The sequence below is a fragment of the Eleutherodactylus coqui genome, chromosome 4 (assembly GCF_035609145.1).
Source record: "Eleutherodactylus coqui strain aEleCoq1 chromosome 4, aEleCoq1.hap1, whole genome shotgun sequence".
NCBI classification, from domain to species: domain Eukaryota; kingdom Metazoa; phylum Chordata; class Amphibia; order Anura; family Eleutherodactylidae; genus Eleutherodactylus; species Eleutherodactylus coqui.
This window is the reverse complement of record NC_089840.1, coordinates 241,392,635-241,418,202: the sequence shown is the minus strand read 5'-3', so window position 1 is coordinate 241,418,202 and position 25,568 is coordinate 241,392,635. Positions and strand designations below refer to the sequence as shown.

Genomic DNA, 25,568 nt, shown 5'->3' with positions numbered 1-25,568 from the left:
TCTCTAGAATCCTCACCTATGGGGTGAATGGGGGTCCACCATTTCCCACTTGTCACATTCTCCATATACTGTACTTTATGTAGATATGGCCGCACACAAATGCAGCCACCTTTCCATTGATGTGTATGGAGAACATGATGGCTAGGAATTTTTGAACATGGATCAGGTAATATTTACATGTAGCTGAACAGTGGGTCAATAGAATGAATTTTACTGGTGGGCCCCAGTAGCCCAGTTCAATACCGAATGTAATTTAATTTGTACACAATATGTTTGAAAATGGGATTTTAAGTAACCTCACTTGCTTAAATGTACACTAAAATGTGGTGTACAGAGAACCTAATATGTGCACACAGAAATTACACCTTATATTCTCATCCTAAATATTCTGTGGCTGTACAGATTAGTTGTGAAAGTACCTTTATCACGTTTTTTCTCTGTGGTTCTACTGCGGGCAGAAAACTCATGTTTAACACACTTCACTGGTCTCCTCATCTGAGTGTTGGTAAAAACATTTAGGTTGCTGAACTAAAAAAAAGACAAAAATAACAGTTAAAATACAAGATAACAATACAACCTAGAAGTGTAGATGCACATACATAAAGTAGCATGTGACACATTTACAATAAGGCCAGTTTCACACGGGCAAGCAGGATTTCCCCGTGGATGCAAGGCGTTTTTGTGTCAGAAAAGTCTTACAACACTTCAGGGAAGTAAAATGTGATTGTTCCCAGCAAGAGAAACCACGTAATCTTGTATATATGTTACCTTTTAATGGCTAACAAAAATACATGATGTTATAGCGAGCTTGTGAACCTCTCAGATTCTTCTTCAGGCTAAAATGGAATAGATCTGAAGAGGCATACATATTTATAAACACTTATGACACACATACTTATAACAAGGCACAGACATGGATGTGATTAGTCTGCACTTAAAAGGAATACTGCAACAGAGATGTAAACATTTTTAACTAGACAATGATAAGGGAGTGAAAGTTTAATGGTCACTGGAATACTGTTGGGGGTCGCCAGGCCAGGAATACTGCAACAGGTACACAAACATTTTTAACTAGACTGATAAGGGAGTGAAAGTTTATGGTCACTGATTTACTGTTGGGGGTGGGTTTCCTCGGGCCAGCAGTCTTATCTGGGCTATAGATTTCTTATACCTACCTTTCACTCATAAATCCTCGTGAATAATTTAGCCCTCTATTGAGCATGTCAAAAGTTGCTATAAATTTATATTCCCAAATTGTTCTATGCCTTTGTGACTTGAAACCACCCTTCAATATCATAACTTTAATATCTCCTATTTCATATCCATGGTTAGAAAAGTGCTCGGCCACAGGTAATTCTGTCTTTCTCTGTTTAATTGTATGGCGATGAGAGCTCATCCTAGCTTTCAGTTTTTGCCCTGTTTCCCAAACATAAAGGCCCCCAACAGGACATTCACTGCACATGAAGTAGCGATCCTCCAGCATGGCTGAAAGTCACGCTGGAGGATTGGCAAGTTTTTTCCATTGTTTTCAGTGGGAAACCTAACAGCTCACTCACGTGCACCTCTCACACCATGCAACGGTGGCAACCCTGCTTGATCCCCACTACAAGGCTAAAATGACAAATCTCATTCCGGCAGTAGAGAGAGACCTCAAAATGCAGCACTATCAGGACAGACTGTTAAGCAGCGTATTTCAGCATGGCGCAGGAATGTATCCGTAAAGGATTGCAGCTCTGTCACTCAGCCGCTGTAGAAGCTCCATCACCAGTTACAGGAGAAATCTAACAGAGGTGTGGCATAGTATTTTCAGTCTGTCGCAGCCTGCAGCAAAAGCACAGGGTAAGATTTCTAATCACCGGTAGCACTTACCCATGATGATCAAAGAGTATGTCAGCTCCCACATGGAGGTACTCAGACATGGCGTTGTCCCCTTTTACTTCTGGTTATCTAAGCTGGATAAGTGACTAGAGCTTTCACAACATGCTACAGAGGTGCTTGCCTGCCCCTCTGCCAGGGTGCTCTCAAAGAGGGTGTTCAGCACAGTTTGGAGTGCTGAAATTGTCATATGCATCCACCTGACTATGTGAATAGCCTGACACTTATAAAAATGAACCAGGCGTGGATTTCACCTGACGTCTGCAGTCCCATGGCAAATTTCACTTGTTAGTTAGCACGCTGGCAATTTTTACTCACAGCATAGATGAAAGACCTCACTGCACCCTCAACATGCTGTTGCTGCTTTCACCATGTTTCCTCCTTCCCCTTCTCCCAAAACAAAAATTTACTAAAGCACAAGAAACTGCTGTAGTTCTACAGCTTTTCTTTGGAGAAGGCCCGAGCTTGGCTGTTCTGTTCACCTGGTAGAACTTATCCTTTGCAAACTTCATGGCATTGCTTTTAAAACAAGCATCACAACTGTTGCCACCTCCCTTGGTGTAATTTTTTTGCAATTCTATTGCTTTTCCTTGAAGGAGGAGTAGGCGGCCCAAAGTGTTTTCTTCACCTGGCAGAATTTGTCCTTGTAAAATTGATGACATTGCTTTTAAAACAAGCAGCACACCTGCTGTCCTCCTTGGAACGATTTTTGATTTAAGAGACCCTATGTGGACCTTGTTTTGTTTTCAGTGACACCCCTGTGCTATGATTGACCCCTAGACCAGTGTACACCATTTTGACCAATTTGTGGGAAAAGCACAGTGTTCCCCAGATGTGTGGCTGTATATGTATGCAATTTAGGAAACATTGGCTGCATTAAAGATCTTCTGGAGGACAAATCTGTGATTTTTACTCCATTGACTATAATGGGGGTTAGAATCATTCCTCTCACAATACAACAAATCTGATATTTTATTAGATATATTTCAGCTTACCATAAAAAGTTTGTATGCATCAAAATATATTTGAAAACTCATAGTTTCAGCTGTCTCATTCTCCGGGCATTGTTTTCTTTCAAGCTCTTCTGTTACTATGTCATGTCGACGCATATGCCTATGTGCCATGCTTGATACTTCTTCACTCTGCAAGCAAGACCACAATGGCAGTTGGTTTGTGTCATACTATAATTTCACACTTGTTAAAAACATCCTTAATACAAGTCCTATATTACATAATGCTATATACATACCGTACAGTATATTGCAGACATCAGAGTGGATAATCCACCAGGCACAAGAGAAACATGCTATAGATGATGTGTTTACTTTTATACATGTGAATACACAGTATGTACTGTGGAGGTATCCCATGGACTTTATTTGGAGCTGCGCTGCAGTAACAACCTTGGTTGCAGCAATATGGCTAATGCTTTCTGCATCGTTTGCTGACCATAGCAACAGAGGCACCAGGAATCAGCTGATCGGAGGGGATCCAAGTGGCATGTCCTCACCAATCATCCATTGATGGAAATTGGCAAAGCCTAAGAATACTCCTTTAGCTAAATATGGTAAATCAGCTTATAATACAGTGAACATAGCGCTGCAGGATAAGGAACACCACTGCGGGCTCACTGCACAGCCCGAAGTGACATGGAAATTGAATGGAGCAGCAATTGCACATGCACTATACCATTCCATTCATTTCAATGGGGCTGACAAAAAGAGCTCAACTATTTCCAGCAGTCCTATTGAAGACAAATGGAATGGCACCACACAAGTGAGACCCCTGCTCCATTCAATCTCCTCTCCTATGGACAGCTGATAAAAGTCAATTGTGGTACAACCCCTTTAACCATCATGCCGTGTGAACTGCTGCCTTTCCTGGCCTTGTTCAGCTGTGTGTTTCTTGCATCTAGAAATGATTTTATGACATCATTTGTTGTGTGGCCAATCATGGTGAGCACTGGACCCCTCAGTTTCCTGTTCCTGTGTGTCAGGTTATTTTGTTAGTCTATTTCCTAGTTTATTTGTTAGTTCACTATCCTGGTTATTTTTTTACTTCTAGCACTCATGTACTGGGGACTTTGTGTAGAGAGCCTGGACCAGTTGTTGCTGGAACTCGGAAGCCTGAGTCCTGGATTTTAGGCCGCCTGCAGACGAACGTGTCGGATTCTGCATGCAGGAGCCAGCAGTGGATTGTGACCTTGTGTCCGATTGGCATCTGCGCATACTGGTATTTATCTGTCAATTGCAGAAGGGCAGCATGTTGGGCAGCTTCCATTGACTTCAATGAAAGCTGTCCGTGCGGAATCCATGCAAAAATAAACCAGTTGCGATTTTTTTTTCTGCAAGCAGAAATCCCAATTTCTGTCATGTGAGCAGACATGCAAATTGTTTTTTCTTGCCAATGGATGCAGAATGTTGCAGATCATCCGCACGGGTGACGATCATGGATTCCGCAATGCATTTCCAGTGGTGAGCAGCAGGCCTTGGTCTACTTGTGTAGGTTATTGACCTCGATGTATTTTATTCCCTTAAATCAAAGTTTGAATCTTGTATCCCTATATCCTGTATCATGAATCATGTTCCTGAGTCCTGGAGTTAGGCCTGTATCTTGTACTCTGTCCCCAGCCCTGGAAACCTACACCTAGTGTTCTGTATGGATACTATGCTTCACCTTCGGCTCTGTTATTCCACACTACAACTTTGGTTCTGCTATTCATGCTGCAACATTTTTATTCTGCTATTCCACAATGCAAATTTGGCTCTGTGACTCCATAGTGAGTTATTCCATGATACGTGACAGTTCTTATTCCATAATGTCTTATGCTGCAGAACTTTGCCAAATGTTTTTACACCGTAATTCAGTTTTTTGTTTGTCTTATTTTTGTGATAAATGGGATTACAGTTATCTGCTGGACTCCTAACCAGCAACATTACACTCTTAACATACAGCAGCCTTGAAAAAACAATTGATTGCTGTGTGTCTGGATACTCTAACCCAGTGGCCCCAAACCGTGCTCGCGGAGCCCTCGGGGCTCCACGAGCGACAGTCAAGGGCTTCAACAGAGGCTCTCTATGGTGGCGAACCTATGGCAAACGTGCTGATAGCTGCTCACCACTGTAGTGATTACCAGCCAGGGCACCACAGCTCCCCACCGGTAATCATGCAGCGATGCTGATTCTGGTGCAGACTCTGATGTCAGTGTGCACCCGGGATCAGTGCCGAGAAGAGAAGGAGCGGCGCTGACAGCAAAGAGGAGGTAAGTATATTGGTCGGGGGGTGGGGGGTTATTACTACTGAGACTACTGTGGGATTAATATTACTGATGGGGTTAATATTATTACCATGGGGTTAATATCACTGAGGTGGTTAATATTATTACTGGGGCCACTGTGGTGTCACTATTACTACTGAGGGCCACTGTGGTGTCACTATTACTACTGAGGTCACTGTGGGGATCACTATTACTACTGGGGCCACTGTGGGGGTCACTATTACTACTGAGGCCACCAATATAGGGGTCACTATTACTATCGGGGCCATTAATATAGGGGGTCACTATTACTACACAGGGCGGATTTGCTGCAGAATTTACAGTAGTTGTAGCAGTAAAGTAGATGAGATTTTAAAAATGTCATTGACACGCTGTGGAAAAAATCTGCATAAAACCTGTGTGGATATTGACATGTTGTGTAGGATTTAATTCCGCCGGATGTTAATTTTAAATAAAATGTATATTAATTGCCCATCCAGTGTTTCAGCGTTCCTCCCATTTTTTTTTTCTTTTTAATGGCACTGTCCTTTTTATAACGACGGAGGTACAAGTCATATGTCGTGAAAAGCCTCACCCCTAACCCCTCCTTGACCACACCCTCTGTCCAGCTTTAGGGCTCCACGAGAAACTTTTGCATTAAAAATGTCTCCATTGCTGAATAAGTTTGGGAACCACTGCTCTAACCCATGATCAACTATTCTCACTGGTGGAAGCTTCATGTGCCAACTCAGTGCCAACACAAGGAGCAGCTGCTTCCAGTGACCCCTAATAGAGGGGGATCTGAGTGGAGTTCTCTATGATGTCCATATCCTCTAAGAGAACATATGGAGAGGGTTTGTCTGAATGGGATTCATGACAAACAGTTCAATGGCTAATATAGAAGAGGAGAGGCTGTAATTTGACATAGTGGGACACATATACCAATGTACAGTATAATCAATTTTCTGGTGTGAATATATAACATAGTGCCAAGGATCAAGCTGGAGTTTTCCCAAGGCCAAAGGAAAGGTTGAGCTAGTACAGTGCTAGTTTCTATACCAGTTTCAGACTAACACGGATTTATGGTACTCTGATCAGCTTTGGTGAGTAATGGGTCATAAGACATTCATGTCATGACTTAGGCCAAGATAAATCTGGTTTGGGCTGTGACTGGATCTCTCAAAATAGATATGAGGCAGTGCAGCCATTCTTGTCTATTGTGAATAACTGCCATAGGATTTAGACATCTTCTATGCTGGGAACAACAGTTCAACTTTATTTTATCGGTGCAACATGCACAATAGGTTCAAGGCAGTATATGGGCCTGACTACAAGTAAAGTGCCTTCATCGCGTTGCAAGAGACCAAAAATCCTTTCACCCTTATCTGGGGAAGTGATAAGCAAACATAATGTAAATAACAGTCTGTTATTGCACCAGTACTTCACAGCCTGACCTTATTTACTAGGTTTTGCTAACTTTGTGTTAATCAACTCATAGAGCAGAAATAGGAGGGCAGAGAGGGGCAGCAATCTCCTAATCATACAATGCTCCTTTAGGGTGACTACCCACTACAGTTTTTTTTCACTGCGAAATTCGCAGCATTTTTTTTCTGCAGGGGTCTATGGGACTTGTAATGTTAAAATCGCGATCGCGCAAAATGCTGCGAATTTCGCAGTGAAAAAAAAAACTGAAGTGGGTAGTCACCCTTAGGGCTCCCACCCACTGGCAATATTTTCTCCACTGCGATGCGATTCTAAAGTTAAAGTCTCGCATCGCAGTGTGAGAAAAAAATCGGCATGACACCGGGATATCGGCATCACGCCGACATATCGCCAATCTTTTCAATGGGCCCAGCGGCAGCAGCGCTAGCCCCATTGAAAAGAGATGGAGAATGTCGGGGACCGCAGGGATGAGAGAAACTCCTGCCACAGCTGTGACAGCTGTCACAGCTGTGGCAGAAGTCCCCGGCATTCTATTCCATTGCTTTCAATGGGATCAGCACTACTGCTGATCGCATTATAAGCACTGCTTTCTGCCAAGCCCCGCAGAATGATTATCGGGGAAGGGCTTAAAATATAAGCCCTTTCCCGATAATCATCAATAAGTGGTGAAAAAATAAAAAAATGTATTACTCACCTCTCCTGCGCTCAGCCACGTCCTCCTGCTGGCTCCCCAGCACTGCTATGAAGCTCTTTCAGCAGTCGGGGATTTAAAAATCCCCGCCCCATGAAAGGGCTGTGCAGATTGGCTGAGGGCTCAGCCAATAGCAGCTACTGCTTAGCTATTGGCTGAGCGCTCAGCCAATCACACATAGCCCTTAGCTATTCATTCATGAATAGCTATATCTTAGCTATTGTCAGTGTCTTCTGTGTTGTATGATTGATGTGTATTGCATTGCTGCAGCACTGTAAGAGTTAACTGTCTGGTATGTGAGAGATCTGTCTGGAAATGTATCTTTTGTTTGTCATGTGACCTTGTTTTATATAAGTGGATGCAAGGTGCATGAGCAGGCTTCTGTTCTTTGATGTTGGAGTACTTGGAGCTTCTGCAGGGAAGTCACACAGAGACCTCTAGCTCTGTGTGGTTCGGGATGGAAGAGGCTGAAAGAAAGCCAAAGCCTACCCTGGGCCTGCTCTACCCAGGAGATGTCAGCATTACCCTTAAAAACTGAAAGAGAAAGAGAGAGAGAGAGAGAGAGAGAGAGAGAATGAGGAACCGACATGCAGCGCACCCCTTTTCCAAATGTGAGTGATTACCGGTAGAGAGTTGGAGCAAAGGAAGAGTGTTGCCAAGATCAGGACCCAGAGAGGACTGGACTGTGTTTTTTCCTGTCTAACCCTGAATCCTCCCTGTCACACCACTTTGTGTTTTGCCCTGTTTTTTCCTGCTGGCGTGTATTATTGAACTGTACCAAGTCATTGCAAGTAAACAAACTTCACCGACCATTCCCAGTTTGGCTCTTAAAGTTAAATCCCTGTGTGTGGACTCTTTATTGCTAACAACTGGATTCACCACAGAGGATAGAATGGTGGCATCAGGTGTGACAAAAAGGACTGAGGTAATCCACCAATGGGTGTTCCAATTTTAATAGCCTGCCCACGGCCCCTTGGACGTGTCCCTGGTTACTCTCCGGGTGGGAGGTGGTAGAGCCACCATGACATGGCTCAAACTCTACCCCGCCGTCTCCGAGGCTGGGGCCTGCTCCTCAGATGCTGTCCATGCAATGAGTAAAGATAGCATCTGACCTATCTTTGGTGCGTGATGTGCAAGAGTTTCCATAGACTCCTATGGGAACCCTTAAATGCACTCCACCCCCTTCCAAGATCATGGTCTAGAGTTGCACAGAAAATCTCTGCATCCTTTGTCTTCCCCATCCAAAATTCACAAAGTCAAATGCAAAATTTGCAGATACAATTGTCACAGACAAATAACCTCCACACAGCAGAACATGTATACCCTGTTACAAATACACAAATAATATAGAACATGGAAAGAATTATCAATATATCGCTAATATATCTCTAAAACTGTGCCAAAATAAGCAATTGAATGTGTATATTATAGTATACCAGTGGAGCAAAACTTACAAGATCTGATAGCAGTGATCTGTCCTGAGGGTTTTGAAGTAAATATCCTTTATCTACAGAACGTATAGAGCAGAGGGATCCAGCGCTTGCTGACACTTCCAAATTTACACTTGCCCCAGGATGGACCTGTTCCTCGGAGAACTTAAGTTGGACCTGTATAGTGGATGACAAGACCTTTGAATTAGGCTCTGTTTACACTTGCATTAAGAGCCTCCAACTGGCTTTCCGTCATCTTTTTGGGTATTTTTGAAGGCAAAGGTTGTGCAGTTTTTAGTGCGTCTCTGCCATAGAAAATACCGAAACACTGATGGACCCTTTTAAAGCAAATAAAGTACACCAGGATTCATTAATGTATTCTGCATAGCCGTCATGTCTCCATTATAAATGTAAGCAATAGTCGGTCTGCAAGACATGACAGCAGCCGGTCCCATTCTCTTTGGCCCTGCTGGTGAGCGTGCAGTTGGCTTACATAAATACATGTTTTATACCAGAAGTGCTGGAGTTTACTTTTTCCTATTGGTTATGTTTGAGCAGTGGGATTGTATTTCTGCTCACTCCAAGAAAAGATATGAATCTCTCTTAAATCCTTGATTTTTTTTCTTTGTTGTTACGTGTTTTACGTTGTTTTTCATACCTTTTCCTTTGCACATAATGGAACTTCATATGGTACTGCATTTGCAATAGTTTCTCCATTTGGTAGTACTGAGAATACTAGCAGAATAGCAAAAGGGAACATATCTGCATCTATATGAATATGTATAGGAAACGAACCATGTATAGCTGAAAGCAAAAAGAAAATGATACTTATCAGATACAATCTTACAGCAAATATCAGGATATAAATGATACTTTATATCCACAAATATAAGGATATAGTTCAATAGTTATATAGTAACATTCAGGGTTAGACTTGGCCACAAGTCTGGGCTGCTGTCAGCACCCAGTAAGATCAGGTAAATGCCAGGCTCACTGCTCGTAGATTTGGTGACATCAGACGTTAAGGGAGATACTTCTATATATTTAGTTCCTTTATTCACCTCATCATTGCTAGGTCCTAAATTCAGAACCTGCTGTGCGTGAGGCAGGAACTCTAATAAAGAACACAGAATACAGTATATACCTCTATATGCCAATAGAAACAAAACTGAAAAGTAAGGACTAGAGATGAGCGAGCACCAAAATGCTCGAGTGCTCGTTACTCGAGTCGAACTTTCAGTGATGCTCAAGAGTTCGTTTCGAGTAATGAACCCCATTGAAGTCAATAGGCGACTCGAGCATTTTTGTATATGACTGGTGCTCCGCTAAGGTTTTCAGTTGTGAAAATCTTAGCAAATCACCAAAGTCATGTAAAAAAGACAGAAATGGATAGGGCAGGCGAGGAGCAACATGGAGGGCTGCATTTCGGGCTCCGAGGTCTCACTATTAAGCCACAATAGTGGCAAGAGTGAGACACCCCCCCCCCCCGCACTGTCAGCAGAAAGATCGTTCTCCTCTGCCACAGCTGTAACAGCTGTGGCAGAGAAGAACGATGTTAGCCCATTGAATTCAATGGAGCCGGCAATACAGCCGGCTCCATTGAAAGCAATGGGCTGCCGGCGATCGCGGGATGAATTGTCAGGAAGGGCTTAAATATATAAGCCCTTTCCTGCAATTCATCCAGAAATGTGTAAAAAAAAAAAAATATATATATACTCACCTTGTCCCGGCAGACGGAGTTCAGCCGCGGCCGGCTGCAGTTCTCCTGAACTGCTCTCTGTAGTATTCAGCAGCCGGGGATTTAAGATCCCCGCCTGCTGAATGAGCTGCCTCTGATTGGTCACAGCCTGACCAATCAGAGGCAGCTCTCACTCACACCCATTCATGAATTCAATGGTCAGTGCTCGTTTAATCGAGACGAGTACCGCGTGGTGCTCGTCTCGAGTAACGAGCATCTCGAGCACCCTAATACTCGAACGAGCATCAAGTTTGGACGAGTATGCTCGCTCATCTCTAGTAAGGACGTTCTGCCACAGATCTGGCTCAAAATACCAGAAGAAAAAGTGGTAAATGCACTGCTTTTTCTTCTGCCCAAAAGCCGGGCAGCTGAGCAGAAACCAACCGGACCCCATTATAGTCAATTGGGTCCATTCGGCACTGTTCGGCTCTGTCCTGAGATGGAGCCATTTGGCTGCAGGAATTCCCCTTTCCTGCTCCCTGAATGGAGCATGAAAGTGGAACCCCAAATACAGATGTCAAACCACCCTAACAAACACATTTTACAGCACTTACAATACACTATACTTGCTATCAGCGAGTAAAGATATTTGCCATTTCTGTAACCATAACAACTTATACAATTCAGTGAACATAATTTTTATGGTGATTAGTAAATTTTTGTAAATAAAAAAGGTGCAATTGTTTTTCTAATAGTTAATTGGAGTTATTCAAGTGGATAGAAATTAAAAGCTTTATAATTTATATGACAAAAAAGGAGACTAAAAACTGGATTTTTACACAGCTATATTGCCGAAATATATAAAAGTTATGGCTGTTATGATTAAGAATATGGGAAGGCAAAAATAATTTTTTTTGTCTATCTGAAGAATCAAGGGTTGTTTCACAACTGCATTGGGGTTCTTGCTGTCCTGCTCTATTCTAGGAGCAGGAAAGGGGAATCTCTGCGACCAAGCGGCTCCGTCTCAGGATGAAACTGAACAGTGCTGAACAGACCCCATTGTAAGGCTTGAGGGACAGTTAGGAGGGAAAGCCTCATGGGATCTGGGAGCTTTATGTACATGATGGATGGATGATATGTCACCGTCTATGGAGGAGGTTTTCTGGTTAACCAAGATCTGTTACAAAGGTCATTACTGGGTCAGATGAGATGGAAGAGAGTGAGTTCTGCCCAGTGATGGACTGGTTGGCAGCAGCAAATGATTGGCTGAAGAAAAATGGCGGGAAATGTCTGTGGTTGTCAGGCAGAATCTGATGGCCTGACAGTGGCTGGTGATTGGCCCAAAGGAACAAGCTGAGAGGAGCAGCAGTAAGATATGGAGGTGCAGAGATGTGGGCCATCATCATCTGGAAAGAAAGCAGCATCCAGGTGATAGCTCTCTATTCCTGTCAGCTCCTCTCACAATTCCTGTCACAGCTTCAAATCCTCTGTGAAGATGGAGGACATTCTGCAGCCGCTGATGGTCAGTGAGGATGAAGTGGACGGTGAGGAATAGCTGCGCAGATGTCTGGAATCCCCCACGCTTCAGCTTAGGACTTATCAGAGGTGCAGGCCAGGAGGAGCTGAACAGGCAGAGGACATCGTGTGAACACTTGTATCTGAGGAGGACTTGTCAGTAGAAAACCACCAGGGAAGCGAACGCAGGGGCTGCCTTTTACCTTCATTCGATCGGAGGCAACTGAAACCTGGCAGCGGGAACAGTGCCCAGCAGATGCCACGCCAGCAGGAACAGTGTCACCAGATGACAACACCAAGTTCTGTGCTGCTGCAGGTGCAGGGTACAGGTGAAGCTCTACAAGATGGCGACAGCACCTCTGCCAAGTCCTGTGGTGCTGCATTTGCGGGGTGCAGGTGAAGCTCTACAAGTGGTGAGACCCCTGGTAACCAGAGCACTTAACTTAGAGGAAACCGTGCTTGTAAATCTGAAACAAGGATTGAAGTTCATGAAGAGTAACTATTAAAGAGATTATCTTGCTTAGAAAGAAGACTCTTCCTCCGAATAACTGATCCCTTTGGGTCTAGGTGATTGAGTAAGTTGTAAAATGGGAGGATGCTAAAGCCTATTTTATGATTGTGTATACAGTGGCATTTATTGGACCTTTCTTTCCGTGCATACATCACTAGACTTACCCAGCCGATTCTGTATGTCAGACATAAAGGAAAAATAGGATTTGAACAGGGTATAAGTGTCTATGAAAGGTTTATTGCCAAACATTTGCAATAAATTTAGCTTTTACTTACTTGGGTTATTTGATTGGTCTTTAATGTCTATTTTATGTTCCTTGTACAATACGATTCCATTTATAGACTTTAGCTGGAAAGACAACAGAGAGCAGCTTATATAATAGAGAACTGGATATGATATGCCGTGCTACGCTACCGAGTCATGCTGAACCACAACTTATTAATGCAATAACCTGCTAGTGTGAGTTCCGTTAGCATTAGATGAGAAGAACTTTAGAATGAGTTCTATCAAAATTTGTAATGCCCCCATCAACTGATTCATCTGATATGCAGAGTGCATCCTCGCAGGAAGCACTCCCCTTTCCCTTAGATCAGCCTTGGGAATATGATTATTATAATATCAAAATCAATTTCCAATGCTAGGTTCTGAATAGGGGATTGGACAATTATATGAGTATCTAGTATTAAAGTGTTTTGTATATCATGTCGCTTGTCTTTTCATCATATTAAAACAAAAACAATAACAAAACAAACTCTATTTGCCAAAAATTGACTCCATGCTTATAAAAATAATTACTTACCAAGTAGACAAAATGGAGATGATCAGTATCAGAATCAAGAGCCTTCCTATGGATGTCATATGCCACCGTCACTGTCTCATCAGAGTCACATTCTACATCATCAGATGGTCTATCTATGCTGAGTAGGCTTTCACTCGGAGAATAAAGGGGTGCAGTATGGATACTGTCTAATAAATATCTATTGGAATCATCATCATTATTTTCCAATGACATCAATGTTGCCTGAGGAAAGCAATATAAAAAAATAAGTCACCCAAAGAAATCCCAAGACTCCAGTATCCTGCCCTTTCCCTCCCACGAAAACTGTAAGAGTTAATACAGAGGTGACAATGGATGTGTATTTCCTGTGCTAAAGTGTTACCTAATTGGTATTCTAGCCATATTAAGTAGCAAAATATGACAATGTGTTCCTCGAAACAAAAAAGCCTTGAGTAACCTATACTTTTACTTCCATAATAAGTGAATGGGTGTATTCTATGGATCTAAACACAGGGATAGAATGCATACTAGACATGAACATAGAAGGTCCCTTTCCAATGAATTATCCACTTTACCGTTAAAGTCACGGGTGAGTCCCACATTGAGGTGTTGAGATTTAAATGAGCAATTCCATTCACATCCGTCATCGCAATTGTATTTGGCTTTTTTGAAGGGAATTCATATAAATTTTCCACAAATACATATAAATATACGGCCGTATTTGGTACAGGTTGGTTTTTTTCATCAGTTACTTTCACCTGAGAATGAGAAAAGGAAACAGAATTTGAACTTTTGTATAGATAGTGTTGATTTATAAGCTCATTGCCTACACTCATTCTCAAAGATTTACATTTACTTTCTGCAATTGGTAGACTTCATGTGCATAGTTAAAATATGGAACATGCCACACACCTTGTGAGAAACCTACATATATCCTACATGCAATCTATTCTCCCTCAATGATCTTCTGCTGTTCATCACTCTTATCACACTGAAACTAAAACTTCTTATGTGTCCCTCCATTTCTGTAGAGTTTTTTTGTCATGCCCTCCCTCAATTCCCATGCCTGCACATATTTAGGTTCAGCCTAAAAACCTACAAGTCGACGACCCCTAGGTCACCTGAAACAACTGGTTCAAGAGCAGAACTAATGCAATTTCCTACCTTTTCTTCTTACCTTGTTACGATAGGGGTGTCCTTGATGAAAGAATTTTGTCTGCTCAAGAAACTGGATTCTTTTATGCATGTTAATGTTGACTTCAGCTGATGCCATTTCAGTATGATCTGAAAGAATAAACAGACTGTCCAAGAATTTGAAGTCGGATTCTAACATATTGTATATTTCCATATTTCCCAAATAAAGAGAAGACATTAACTATGTGCAACTGTTGCATGCTACTGTAATGGAGAGCCAGACACTGTTTGGGACATTGCCTCTGGGAGGCGGGCTGCCCAGAAGGGCACATGGAGATTCGGGACGGTTCTTGGGTTTCCGTGGACCCTTGTAGCCTTTCCTAGGAATTTAGGTGCCCCGGACATGACCTTGTTCCAACACCTGCTCTGTGAGTGACAAACAGCCAGCAGGCAGCATATTGCTTGTTAACTCATGAATAACTTTTTTTCATAGCTTGTAAAATAACAGTCTCCAGTAAATATCCGGGGTGCAGCTTGTATATAACTGGAACAGTTACAAATTTTAACAGGCACAATTGGGGGTGAGGAAAAATAGTAAAATGGGAATGTTCTTCTATCAAAGTCTCTCAAGAGTATTGCTCCAACTTGTCTTGGCTGGTGGGAAAACATCTCTAGTGCTTTTTGTGCAGCTGCTAAGCTCTTGTGTGAGGAACTCCCCAGTGCAACGCATGTTCAGGAGGAAGCTGCAGCCCCTGACTTTGTATGAGACTGAGTTTTCCCAATTTCTGTAGCCTGGTTATGGATAACCGACATTTGGTGCACCTGAGTTGCTGTCTTTATATCACCAGTCCCACTGCAAAGTAGAATTTATGCACACCCCAGAGAAGACGCGCAAAACACATTATCTTTCTTCCTAGTCTTGCTGCTTAAAGATGGCGCTGCTCCTCTTCCTGTGAGTGTCGGTGTGAGTCCCTTGCCCCTTAAAGTTATAACTATGACATGGAGATGGCCAGGTTAATGTCTGGAGACTTAGTGGTGAGCATTTCAATCCTGTCTTTGCAGTGGAGAGCCACACTGCCCCACTGCAGGTGTGATGGTCTCGGAGGCCATTGCATACGACAGTTGGTGACCCTAGTAGTGGTACGAGAAACACTAACAGCTTAACGATATGTTTAGGCCATCCTGCAGACCCATGTGTTGACTCTAATGGCAGGACTTCAAAGGAATTTTCCAGCAGGATAATGCTTGGCCGCAGACAGCAAAAGTGTCACAAAAATGCCTCCACAACATTACCGCACTTCCATGGCCTGCCCTCTCACCATATTTATTGTCCAAAGAACATGTATGGGACCATTTGGGATGCCAATTTCAAGAGCCTACGAGTTTGCACGTTCTAGAGACTCAGTTACAGCAAATAAGGACTGATATGCCGGAGGATAATATACAAAATTTGTATGCCTCCATGCCCGTCCATATCACGTCTTGCAGAAAGCCAGAGCCGGTACAACAGGGTACTAGAGCCTCCATGCCCATTCGTATCATGTCTTGCACAAAGCTAGAGGCGGCCCAACAGGGTACTAGAGCCTCCCTTCAAGTTTTCAGTTTTCCTCAAAAAAATTATCATTTTGCTCTGATATTGTAATCATTTACTTACATCAACGATATAATCACACTTATAAAATATCATTTGACTTCAACAACTACTTCTAGTTTCTTGATATGTTTCTGACAATGAGTGCATGTGTTCGAGTAACAGTTGCAAAAATGTAGAATGAGATTCCTAGGAATAGCGAGAGAAAGCAGGTGAATCAGATTCCATTAGGTTTCTTACCTGTTAGATCTTCTGTCAGTGATGATTTAATCTTTAGAAAACGGTCGAATTCTGATTTTGAGAGATTGAATGACTGAAGGTTGATATCTTTAGACAGGCATCCTTTGCTGTCAGTCTACAAAAAATAATTTCAAAGAAGTAATGGATAACTTAATGTTTAAGGAACATTTTCACCTAGGAGTGGGGATTAAGTTGGTTGTTTCTAATTTTCTGACCCCTAGCTTCAATTGTGCCTCCACCTTTAGATACTATTGAACATAGCAGGTGCTGGCTGATACTGACTATACTATCCATTTATGCACTCTCTATGATGCAAGCTGTGCAATGACATCCATTGCTAGTCTTAGGTTAGATGACAGAATTTTTTTTGGTGTCCCCACCATAGGAAAATATTTTACCTTACACTGATAGGCATTCTGCCTGCATTCTGCTTGTGCTGAAAACAGCAAAGTAGTAGCATACCCACACCAGAACAGCTCAGTGAATAAATACTCTACCAGAACCGAATAGAGTTACAGAACCAGATCTAAGGTCATAACATATATGCAGCACTAGAACTGAGCTCAGTACATAATTACAAGACCAGAATCAAGCTCATAACATTAATACAGCACCAGAAACTCATTACTTAAATACAGCACAAACCAACCTTAGATATAATACCAGAATCAAGCTCATAACATAAATATAGTAGCAAGAGCTAAGCAACTGTATTGCAGGGGCGACAATGGGCTGTCAGCAATGCCTAGAAAACTACACTGACATAGCGGGCACAATTGAAATGTAACAATAAATAACATGAACAAAGGGAGGATGCACAAAACACTACATAAAAAAATAGCTAAATTATAAATATACAAGGGTAAGCCTGCCTGCATAATGTAGTGGCACACCAAATTACAACATCGTGACAAAATAAAAACTGCAATCCTTATTTGGACAAAATACATGGAACATATACCCAACAAAAATATCTAAAAACAATTTGTTTGGGTACATGTTTGTTTTATAGATTTTGTATAAATAACGATTGGAATATTCATTTTGTCACCATGGTGTGTCGCTATATTATGTCTTTTCCTTGTATATTTATTCTTAAAGCGAAACCTGGGACAGCACAATGGCATTGGAATTTTTTAGGGACCAGTATATATGTGCACAGCTTTTTTTTTGGGTGGGGGGGGGGGGGGCAGTTACATGTTTTGCACTGGGATTTTTGGGGGCCACTATATGTGACTTTGATTTATGGGAACACTGTGTATTGTACTTTATTTTTGGGGCACTATATGTGGCAGTAATCTTTGCATTTATATATTGTATACAGTTACAGGTATGCACACATTCATGTGTAGTGTTTTTGGAATATTGTTGATTATCAGTAGCAGCAATTTTTCACCATGCATTCAACTGCAGGCATCTTGCATGTGAGGTAATGGATTTGACTTGCACTCATTTTGCTGAAAACATAAAAATGCCCAAGCCAAATAAAAGTAATTACAGCCATAGCCAAGTTTCATTAATGCTTTGGCAATTTTTTCTAACATTGCTGATATTTTTGGCAAAAATAAAGATTAATCCTCCACTATATTTGCTTCAAAGTAGTTTATCAGCTTCTGATGGATATACAGTCACTATGTCAGCATATACTGTTAATAAAAAAAGTACTCATTTGTATTCAGGAATAACAACATCTTAATTGCATTAACATTCATTGAATCTTTAACACACTGTGATGTCATGAAGTTCTGTATGAGTACTTAAAGGAGTTTGTCCATTAATAGAAGAAAAGGTCTGCTGTTTTTCCAGAAACAGCTCCACGTTTGTCTATAGGCTGTCTTTGCTATCGCAGTTCAATTCCACTAACTTGAATGGGGATGAGCTACAAAGCCAGACATCCCATGGACAGACATGGCATTGCTTGTGGTAAAACAGCAGACCTTTCTTTATTCCTGGACAAACCCCTTTAGCCACAAATGCTGAGCACTATGTCATCTGAAGCGTCTCACCAGTCCTGCTAACCACGCTCTGTATGATCTGTACAGTTTAAAGGAGATGTCCCGCGCCGAAACGGGTTTTTTTTTTTTAAACCCCCCCCCCCCGTTCGGCGCGAGACAACCCCGATGCAGGGGTTAAAAAAACCACCCGCACAGCGCTTACCTGAATCCCGGCGGTCCGGTGACTTCAATACTTACCGCTGAAGATGGCCGCCGGGATCCTCTATCTTCGTGGACCGCAGCTCTTCTGTGCGGTCCACTGCCGATTCCAGCCTCCTGATTGGCTGGAATCGGCACGTGACGGGGCGGAGCTACACGGAGCTACACGGAGCCCCATAGAGAACAGCAGAAGACCCGGACTGCGCAAGCGCGGCTAATTTGGCCATCGGAGGCCAAAAATTAGTCGGCACCATGGAGACGAGGACGCTAGCAACGGAGCAGGTAAGTAAAAAACTTTTTATAACTTCTGTATGGCTCATAATTAATGCACAATGTATATTACAAAGTGCATTATTATGGCCATACAGAAGTGTATAACCCCACTTGCTGCCTCGGGACATCTCCTTTAATATCTTGGAACCATGGAAGAAGATAGAGAAGGCTATGGTTGTAACTATAGGGGGCAGAAGTAGCAGTTATACCCAAAAGCTCCTTTGCCACATAAGACATCAGTATTATGAAGCTTGAAGTTATGCCTCTGCAGTAGACAAAGTTAATGGTAGATTGCAAATCATCTATGACTGAATTTTATAAGCGATATGAGAAAATCAAACCAGCAATCTCAAAATAGTTTTATTATTGCTACTGTAGTAGGATTATTAGTCCAGCATCAGTATTACCAAATGTACTACTACCATTATTATGTTGTGCCCTTAATCTATCTCCAGCCTTTAGTGTGCCCTTGGGCGATCGAGTAATAGTGGATCCCCTCATGCCTAATTTGCTTCTTACACCCTGTATACTGCACACTAATAATAACACCGGGGACTTTTTTAAAGAGTTTTTGCTGCCCCTGAGTGTGTTATGTTTGTAAAAATGACATTCATGGAAAGTAGAATCCAAACCATATAGTTTAATCAAAACACCTGGGACAGATGAAAAATAGGGTGCAGGATAAACATGTAGGCGGTCACTTCTCCAAAAGTAGAAACGCAAAAAAAAAAATAATAATAATACAAGCTCTGTCATCTCTTCCTACAAGTGAACTAAATGCATTTGAGACGTAAGTCCTAAGAGAGGTTAGTCTGTTTCAGAGTATGGCCCATCAGCATGCGGGTTGCCTGGACATGGAAGATGTGCTTTGATCATAATTTGAGCTAAGAGCCTTGCACTTTTATGCAGTTAGTAAATATGCGATGGTATATGAGGGCTGTTACATTCACACAAGTGACCTACACGAATGCAACCTAAGTAAGGCTGAAGGGAAAGGTGAAGGGAAGGCTATACCCTCACGGACACTGTACGACATAAACCGAACATGTAACCAACAATAACACAGACAATGACAGCAAGCGATCACCTCAACACACATCATATGGCTAAATACTTAATATAGGCTAATACACAAAGGCAGATAGGAATATAAATAAGTATGAGTTATTAGTTAGTATTTGGGCCAAAGTACATGTACTCACAAGCCTATATCAAGGTTCATTGTTATCTTTTAAGTCCCTACTCTAGCAAGATAACTAAACCACAAAAAGGGAACCCTTCCTATAAGCAAGGTGATCGTCCCAGTAAAGGACGGCTCCACACAAGAACCTTGGGAACACTTGTTTTGCCTTAGAGGGTAATAGGCCAGAACACCAGAAGAGGACATAAAACACAAAAGGTGTCTGCACACCTACAGATGAAGGGGAATTCTAACATAGGACATAATACACCCAGAAGTCTGCACACATGCAGACACAAGGATCACTACACAGATGAATTAATGCATACAGACGCAGAACAATATATAGTGACCTGGAGTGCGGCAGTACATTATAAAAGTACTTAGCTGCAAGTCAAGAGCAACTGTCCTAACTCCAGCTCATTTAGCAAAGAGTAGTGATGCTGTATTTCGTTTAATAAGAAAATAGGTCAGGAAAAAGGAACCAAATAGATCATTTAACTTAGTCATTTCACTGTCAAACAATTGTTGAAAGACCTGGGAGAATCTCCATATATAGCTTAAGGACCAGCAGATCACTTGACCCAGGAGAAGAAAGGAGTTCCCTAATTAGGGGCAAAGCTAACCACAGCCAAACTGAAACAAAAGCCCTGAGTGGTATAAAGTAGAGTTTTTCCCCTCTCCCGAGATCTGTGTCACAGTAGATAACTCTAAAAGTGTTGATAGGGGGAGAAAGGGTCAGTGTGCGGAGAGAGCATGACAGAGAGGGAGAAGCAGGAGAGGAGAATGTTAGCAGCCAGGTGAAGCTGTGTTACTGGCTTCCTATCCCCCGTCCTGTAACTAGAGAAGCATGCATACAACTTTAAGAAACCCTGTGTGCAGCTGATCAATCACCCACTATGCTGAAATAATCCTGGACTTGTCTTCAAGACCTGAAATCCTTTCAAGCAATGCCTTCCATCCATGCCTTCGCCAAATAGCCAACCCAGTCACAGCATTGCAAGCTGCAAAGATGAGACATCTTTCAAACAATTCCACACAGTGAATACTGGAGAATTTTAGCTCATGTTTCAGGTTGGTAATTCACTGTTAGTTGGGTTGATAGGGGTTTTGACTCCTTGTCAGTCTCTCTATGGCTTTCCCCATCTCAGGTGCTGCCTACCCCAGATTCTTGTGTATCAAGTGTTAAGGCCCATTTATATGTAACGATTATTGCTCAAAATTCATTCAAACAACCAAAAATTATCGATAATCGTTACATGTAAACGTGGGCATTGTGCACTTTTCATTTGATTGATGATTTTAAGGGGAAGTTAAAATCCATAGTTCAGCTATTTAAGATAAAGGAAACACATTTTTCTCTCAGGCGACTGCAGGCTGTTAGCTCTGCGGGGAGCCAGCAGATAACATTGTAATCTTCTGGCAGCCTCAGTGAGAACAATGAAGCTGTGGGCACAGCTGGGTGTGTGAGTAATCACAAGCTGGGCTCTGCAAACAGTTCCTGGAGGCCCTTTTTAACATGCAAATGAAGATGATAAAGTGTTAATGGCCATTAACACTTTATGCAAAAAGTTTGAAAGATTATCTCAGTGTAAATGGGCCTTTAAACTGTGTATATGTAAGTTCTACTGTTTAATATTCTTGCAGACTGCCACATTCAACAGTAAATGGTGTATCTACAGTTTATTCAAATACGTGTGTCAATCTTATTTTTCTACCAAGATCTTTCAAGTCAGGCACTGGTGTCACTTTCATGTAATTTCATTAGTCGTCCATATCCTGTTGTATACCTTCATCTGTGTGCAAGATTATATAGAGTGCGCTGCACTCATAATCACCATGACACGGCTCCTTAGCCACCCCTTAGAAACTGCTCAGAGTGCAGGCCTCTTCCCGCTTGTCGCACATTGCAATTTCACTGTACACTCCAGGTGTCTGCACACTTAATTACACTGAACAAGTCACTGTTCCCACCAGGTGTCTGAACACATACAGACACAGGGGGACCCCATCTAGAAGCACATGCATGCATACATACATAGAAACAGGCCAAAGTTTAAATATGCATACACGTAAGGGGCAGAGTGTCAGACATCACCATCTGAAGGAGAAGGTGCTAATGTGTCAGACATCATTCATCTGACAGTATAAAGGACATTCAATGCCTGGAACCACACCTGACACGGGTAAGGGAACAGGGGAATCAGCCATCTAGACCATCTTCAGGGAGTGTGTGATAGAACAAATCAAACAACAAGACAGCATGTATGATTCCAGATACTAGCATTCTGAGAGGGAAGAAAGGATAATGACCAACACCCTCTAGCAATAAGGGCTGGTATTTATATATACAGACACCACACCATAAACCAGTCAAATCAATCAGACCTGCAGCTGTGTGCTCCTGGAAACCCATACAAGTACAGGTCCTGGGAGAACAACTTGATAACTGCTACGATGTGTTTTTGCTACTAGGGTAGTGAAAGGTCAACAATATTTAAATTCCAGATAACCCTTTTCACTATGTATTTTATAATATACAGTACTGTTGTTGCAATCAAAATTATTCAATCCTCTTTGTAAATGAGGCTTATTTGAATAATTTTATTTGAGGCTGCAGTTATCAAAATAGGCATTTTGTGTTCAATTTGGAAAAACTACCGTATATACCGGCGTATAAGGCGACGGGGCGTATAAGACGACCCCCCAACTTTCACCTTATACGCCGGTATTACAATGGAGAAAAAAAAAATCATTACTCACCTCCCCCGGCGTTCTGTCGCGCTCCGGCAGGAAGTCGCTCGCCGGCGCAGCATTGCTTTCTGAATGCGGGGCTTGAAATCCCCGCCTCCAGAAAGCTAATACACACGCCGTCAGCCAGTTACAGCCATTCAATGACATCATTGAATGGCTGTGATTGGCTAAAACACACGTGGGTTCAGCCAATCACACTATTCAATGACATCATTGAATGGGTGTGATTGCTAACACACGTGCGCCTTCAGCCAATCACAGCCATTCAATTATGTCATTGAATAGTGTGATTGGCTGAAGCCACGTGTGTTTTAGCCAATCACAGCCATTCAATGCTGTCATTGAATAGCTGTACCGGCTGACGGCGTGTGTATTAGCTTTCTGGAAGCGGGGATTTCAAGCCCCGCATTCAGAAAGCAATGCTGCGCCGGGGACGAGGAGCGAGCGACATCCTGCCGGAGCACGACAGAACGCCGGGGGAGGTGAGTAATGATTTTTTTTTTTTACACTTTTTTTTTTTGTATTACCGGCGCATAAGACGAACCCCGACTGCAGAGCAGATTTTTCGGGGTTCAAAAGTCGTCTTATACGCCGGTATATACGGTACTTGTTATATTAGTTCTGCAAAGCAATTTTTTTTTAAAACAGCTGAAAGTTTGAAAATTTAGTAAATAAACCTAATTTGCAATGCAGGTTGAATAATTTTGATTGCAACAATATTTGTCTCTTCATATAGGGCAGAAGGACTTTTTGCGTCAATGAGGCATTAGAGCCCGAGTGTTATTTCAACCCCGGCATCCATGCAACACACACATCCTTAGTGAAGGTAGTGAAGAAAAAAAAATCATAGTAAATACATTTCAATATAATTGACTAGCTGATATACCCGGCTTTCCCCGAGTTAATTTGGTACTGGTGTTTATCTGGTGTTCACATGGAAACTCTTATGAAGTCGTCGTTACTTTAGAGATACTGAGGAAAAACATATGTTCACCATTTTGCATGGTTCTTTGCCTTACCCAGGAAACACCACGTGGAGGTAACCATGCAACATTTCCTTTATATAAAATGATATCAGGAAGGAGGAGAATTAGATTCCCTATGTAAAATTTGGACGCTAATTCTTTTGCGCTTAGAATGGAATAATCAAGTTGGAACCCATTAGTTTTACCTATTTATGACATAATCAAGGCCCGTGCCAAATTCCAAGATTCTATGACATCGGGAAGTGAGAGAATTAGATTCCGTACGTAAAATTTGGACGCTAATTCTTTTGCGCTTAGAATTAAATAATCGAGTTGGGACCCATTAACTTTTCCTATTAATGACATAATCAATGCCCGTGCCAAATTTAAAATTTCTATGACATAGGGAAGTGAGAGAATTAGATTACGCACATAAAATTTGGATGCTAATTCTTTTGCACTTAGAACTGAATAATCAAGTTGGGGCCCAATAACTTTTCCTATTTATGACATAATCAATGCTCATGCCAAATTTCAAATTTCTATGACATCGGGAAGTGAGAGAATTAGATTACGTATAGAGATGAGCAAACCTACTCGTTTCGAGTAATTACTCGATCAAGCACCACAATTTTCGAGTACTTCCGTACTCGGGTGAAAAGATTCAGGGGGCGCCGGGGGGGAGGCGTGGTGGAGCGGGGGTAGCAGCGGGGAACAGGGGGGAGCCCCCTCTCTCTCCCTCTCCCCCCCACTCCCCGCTGCAACCCCCCACTCACCCACAGCTCCTCCCGAATCTTTTTGCCCGAGTGCGGAAGTGCTCGAAAATCGCGGCGCTCGGGCGAAAAAGGGGCGTGGCCGAGTAGGTTTGCTCATCTCTAATTACGTACGTAAAATTTGGACGCTAATTTTTTTGCACTCAAAATTGAATAATCGAGTTGGGACCCATTAGCTTTTATCTATTTATGACATAATCAATGTTCTTGACAAATTTCATGTTTCTATGACATCGGGAAGTGAGAGATTTAGATTCCGTACTTAAAATTTGGACGCTAATTATTTCACGCTTAGAATTGAATAATCCTGGAGAAATGTCTAGGAGAGCAGCATCCATTGGAGCATATCACAGAAAAATTCCGGAGTCTTCAAGGGATAAAAATCCAATATTTATCTTTCATCCTGGACAAAGTCCTTTGCACAGGACGAAACGTTGCAGGCTCTTGTTTTGTTAATGGAGCTTTCTTAACAACAAAGATGAATATTGGATTTTTATCCCTTGAAGACTCCGGAATTTTTCTGTGATATGCTCCAATGGATACTGCTCTCCTAGACATTTCTCCAGGATTCTTCTAGGATCTACAAGTCCGGATCCCATGGTGAGCGTTCACCCACCAGCTTGACACTATTTGTTTGCTATCTGCTATATCTCCCTACCTTTATAAGCCATGCTGCTTATGCTGTGCTGCTGAGACCTCTCTGCTATTTCTCTCTAGAATTGAATAATCAAGTTGGGACCCATAAACTTTTCCTATTTATGACATAATAATCAATGCTCATGTCAAATTTTATTCTTCTACGACATCGGGAAATGAGAGAATTAGATTCCGTACGTAAAATTTGCACGCTAATTATTGTGCGCTAGAATTGAATAATCCAGTTGGGACCTATTAGCTTTTCCTATTTATGACATAATCAATGCTCATGCCAAATTTCAAGTTTCTATGACATCGGGAAGTGAGAGAATTAGATTACGTACGTAAAATTTGGATGCTAATTCTTTTACGCTTAGAATTGAATAATCGAGTTGGGACCCATTAACTTTTCCTATTTATGACATAATAACCAATGCTCGTGCCAAATTTCAAGTGAGAGAATTAAATTCCGTACGTAAAATTTGGACGCTAATTCTTTTGCGCTTAGAATTGAATAATCGAGTTGGGACCAATTAACTTTTCCTATTTATGACATAATAATCAATGCTCATGCCAAATTTCAGGGGGGAGAGAATTAGATTACGTACGTAAAATTTGAATGCTAATTCTTTTGTGCTTGGAATTGAATAATCAAGTTGGGACTCATTAGCTTTTTTCTATTTATGACATAA

At 41.9% G+C, this 25,568-nt stretch overlaps 1 protein-coding gene across 2 annotated transcripts in view; it reads right to left on the bottom strand.

Annotated features, from left to right (window-relative positions):
* Positions 1 to 25,568, bottom strand: part of LOC136626156 (alpha-2-macroglobulin-like) — a 459,985-nt gene that overhangs the window by 375,533 nt on the left and 58,884 nt on the right. For both annotated transcript variants that reach the window (XM_066600963.1, XM_066600962.1), the window contains 9 exons: positions 16,143 to 16,257; positions 14,355 to 14,461; positions 13,753 to 13,935; positions 13,199 to 13,420; positions 12,675 to 12,747; positions 9,354 to 9,499; positions 8,720 to 8,872; positions 2,871 to 3,017; positions 420 to 528 (listed from right to left, as the gene is read on the bottom strand). In XM_066600963.1, coding sequence (XP_066457060.1) covers positions 420 to 528; positions 2,871 to 3,017; positions 8,720 to 8,872; positions 9,354 to 9,499; positions 12,675 to 12,747; positions 13,199 to 13,420; positions 13,753 to 13,935; positions 14,355 to 14,461; positions 16,143 to 16,257 — 1,255 coding nt within the window. The remainder of the gene's footprint in view (positions 1 to 419; positions 529 to 2,870; positions 3,018 to 8,719; positions 8,873 to 9,353; positions 9,500 to 12,674; positions 12,748 to 13,198; positions 13,421 to 13,752; positions 13,936 to 14,354; positions 14,462 to 16,142; positions 16,258 to 25,568) is intronic.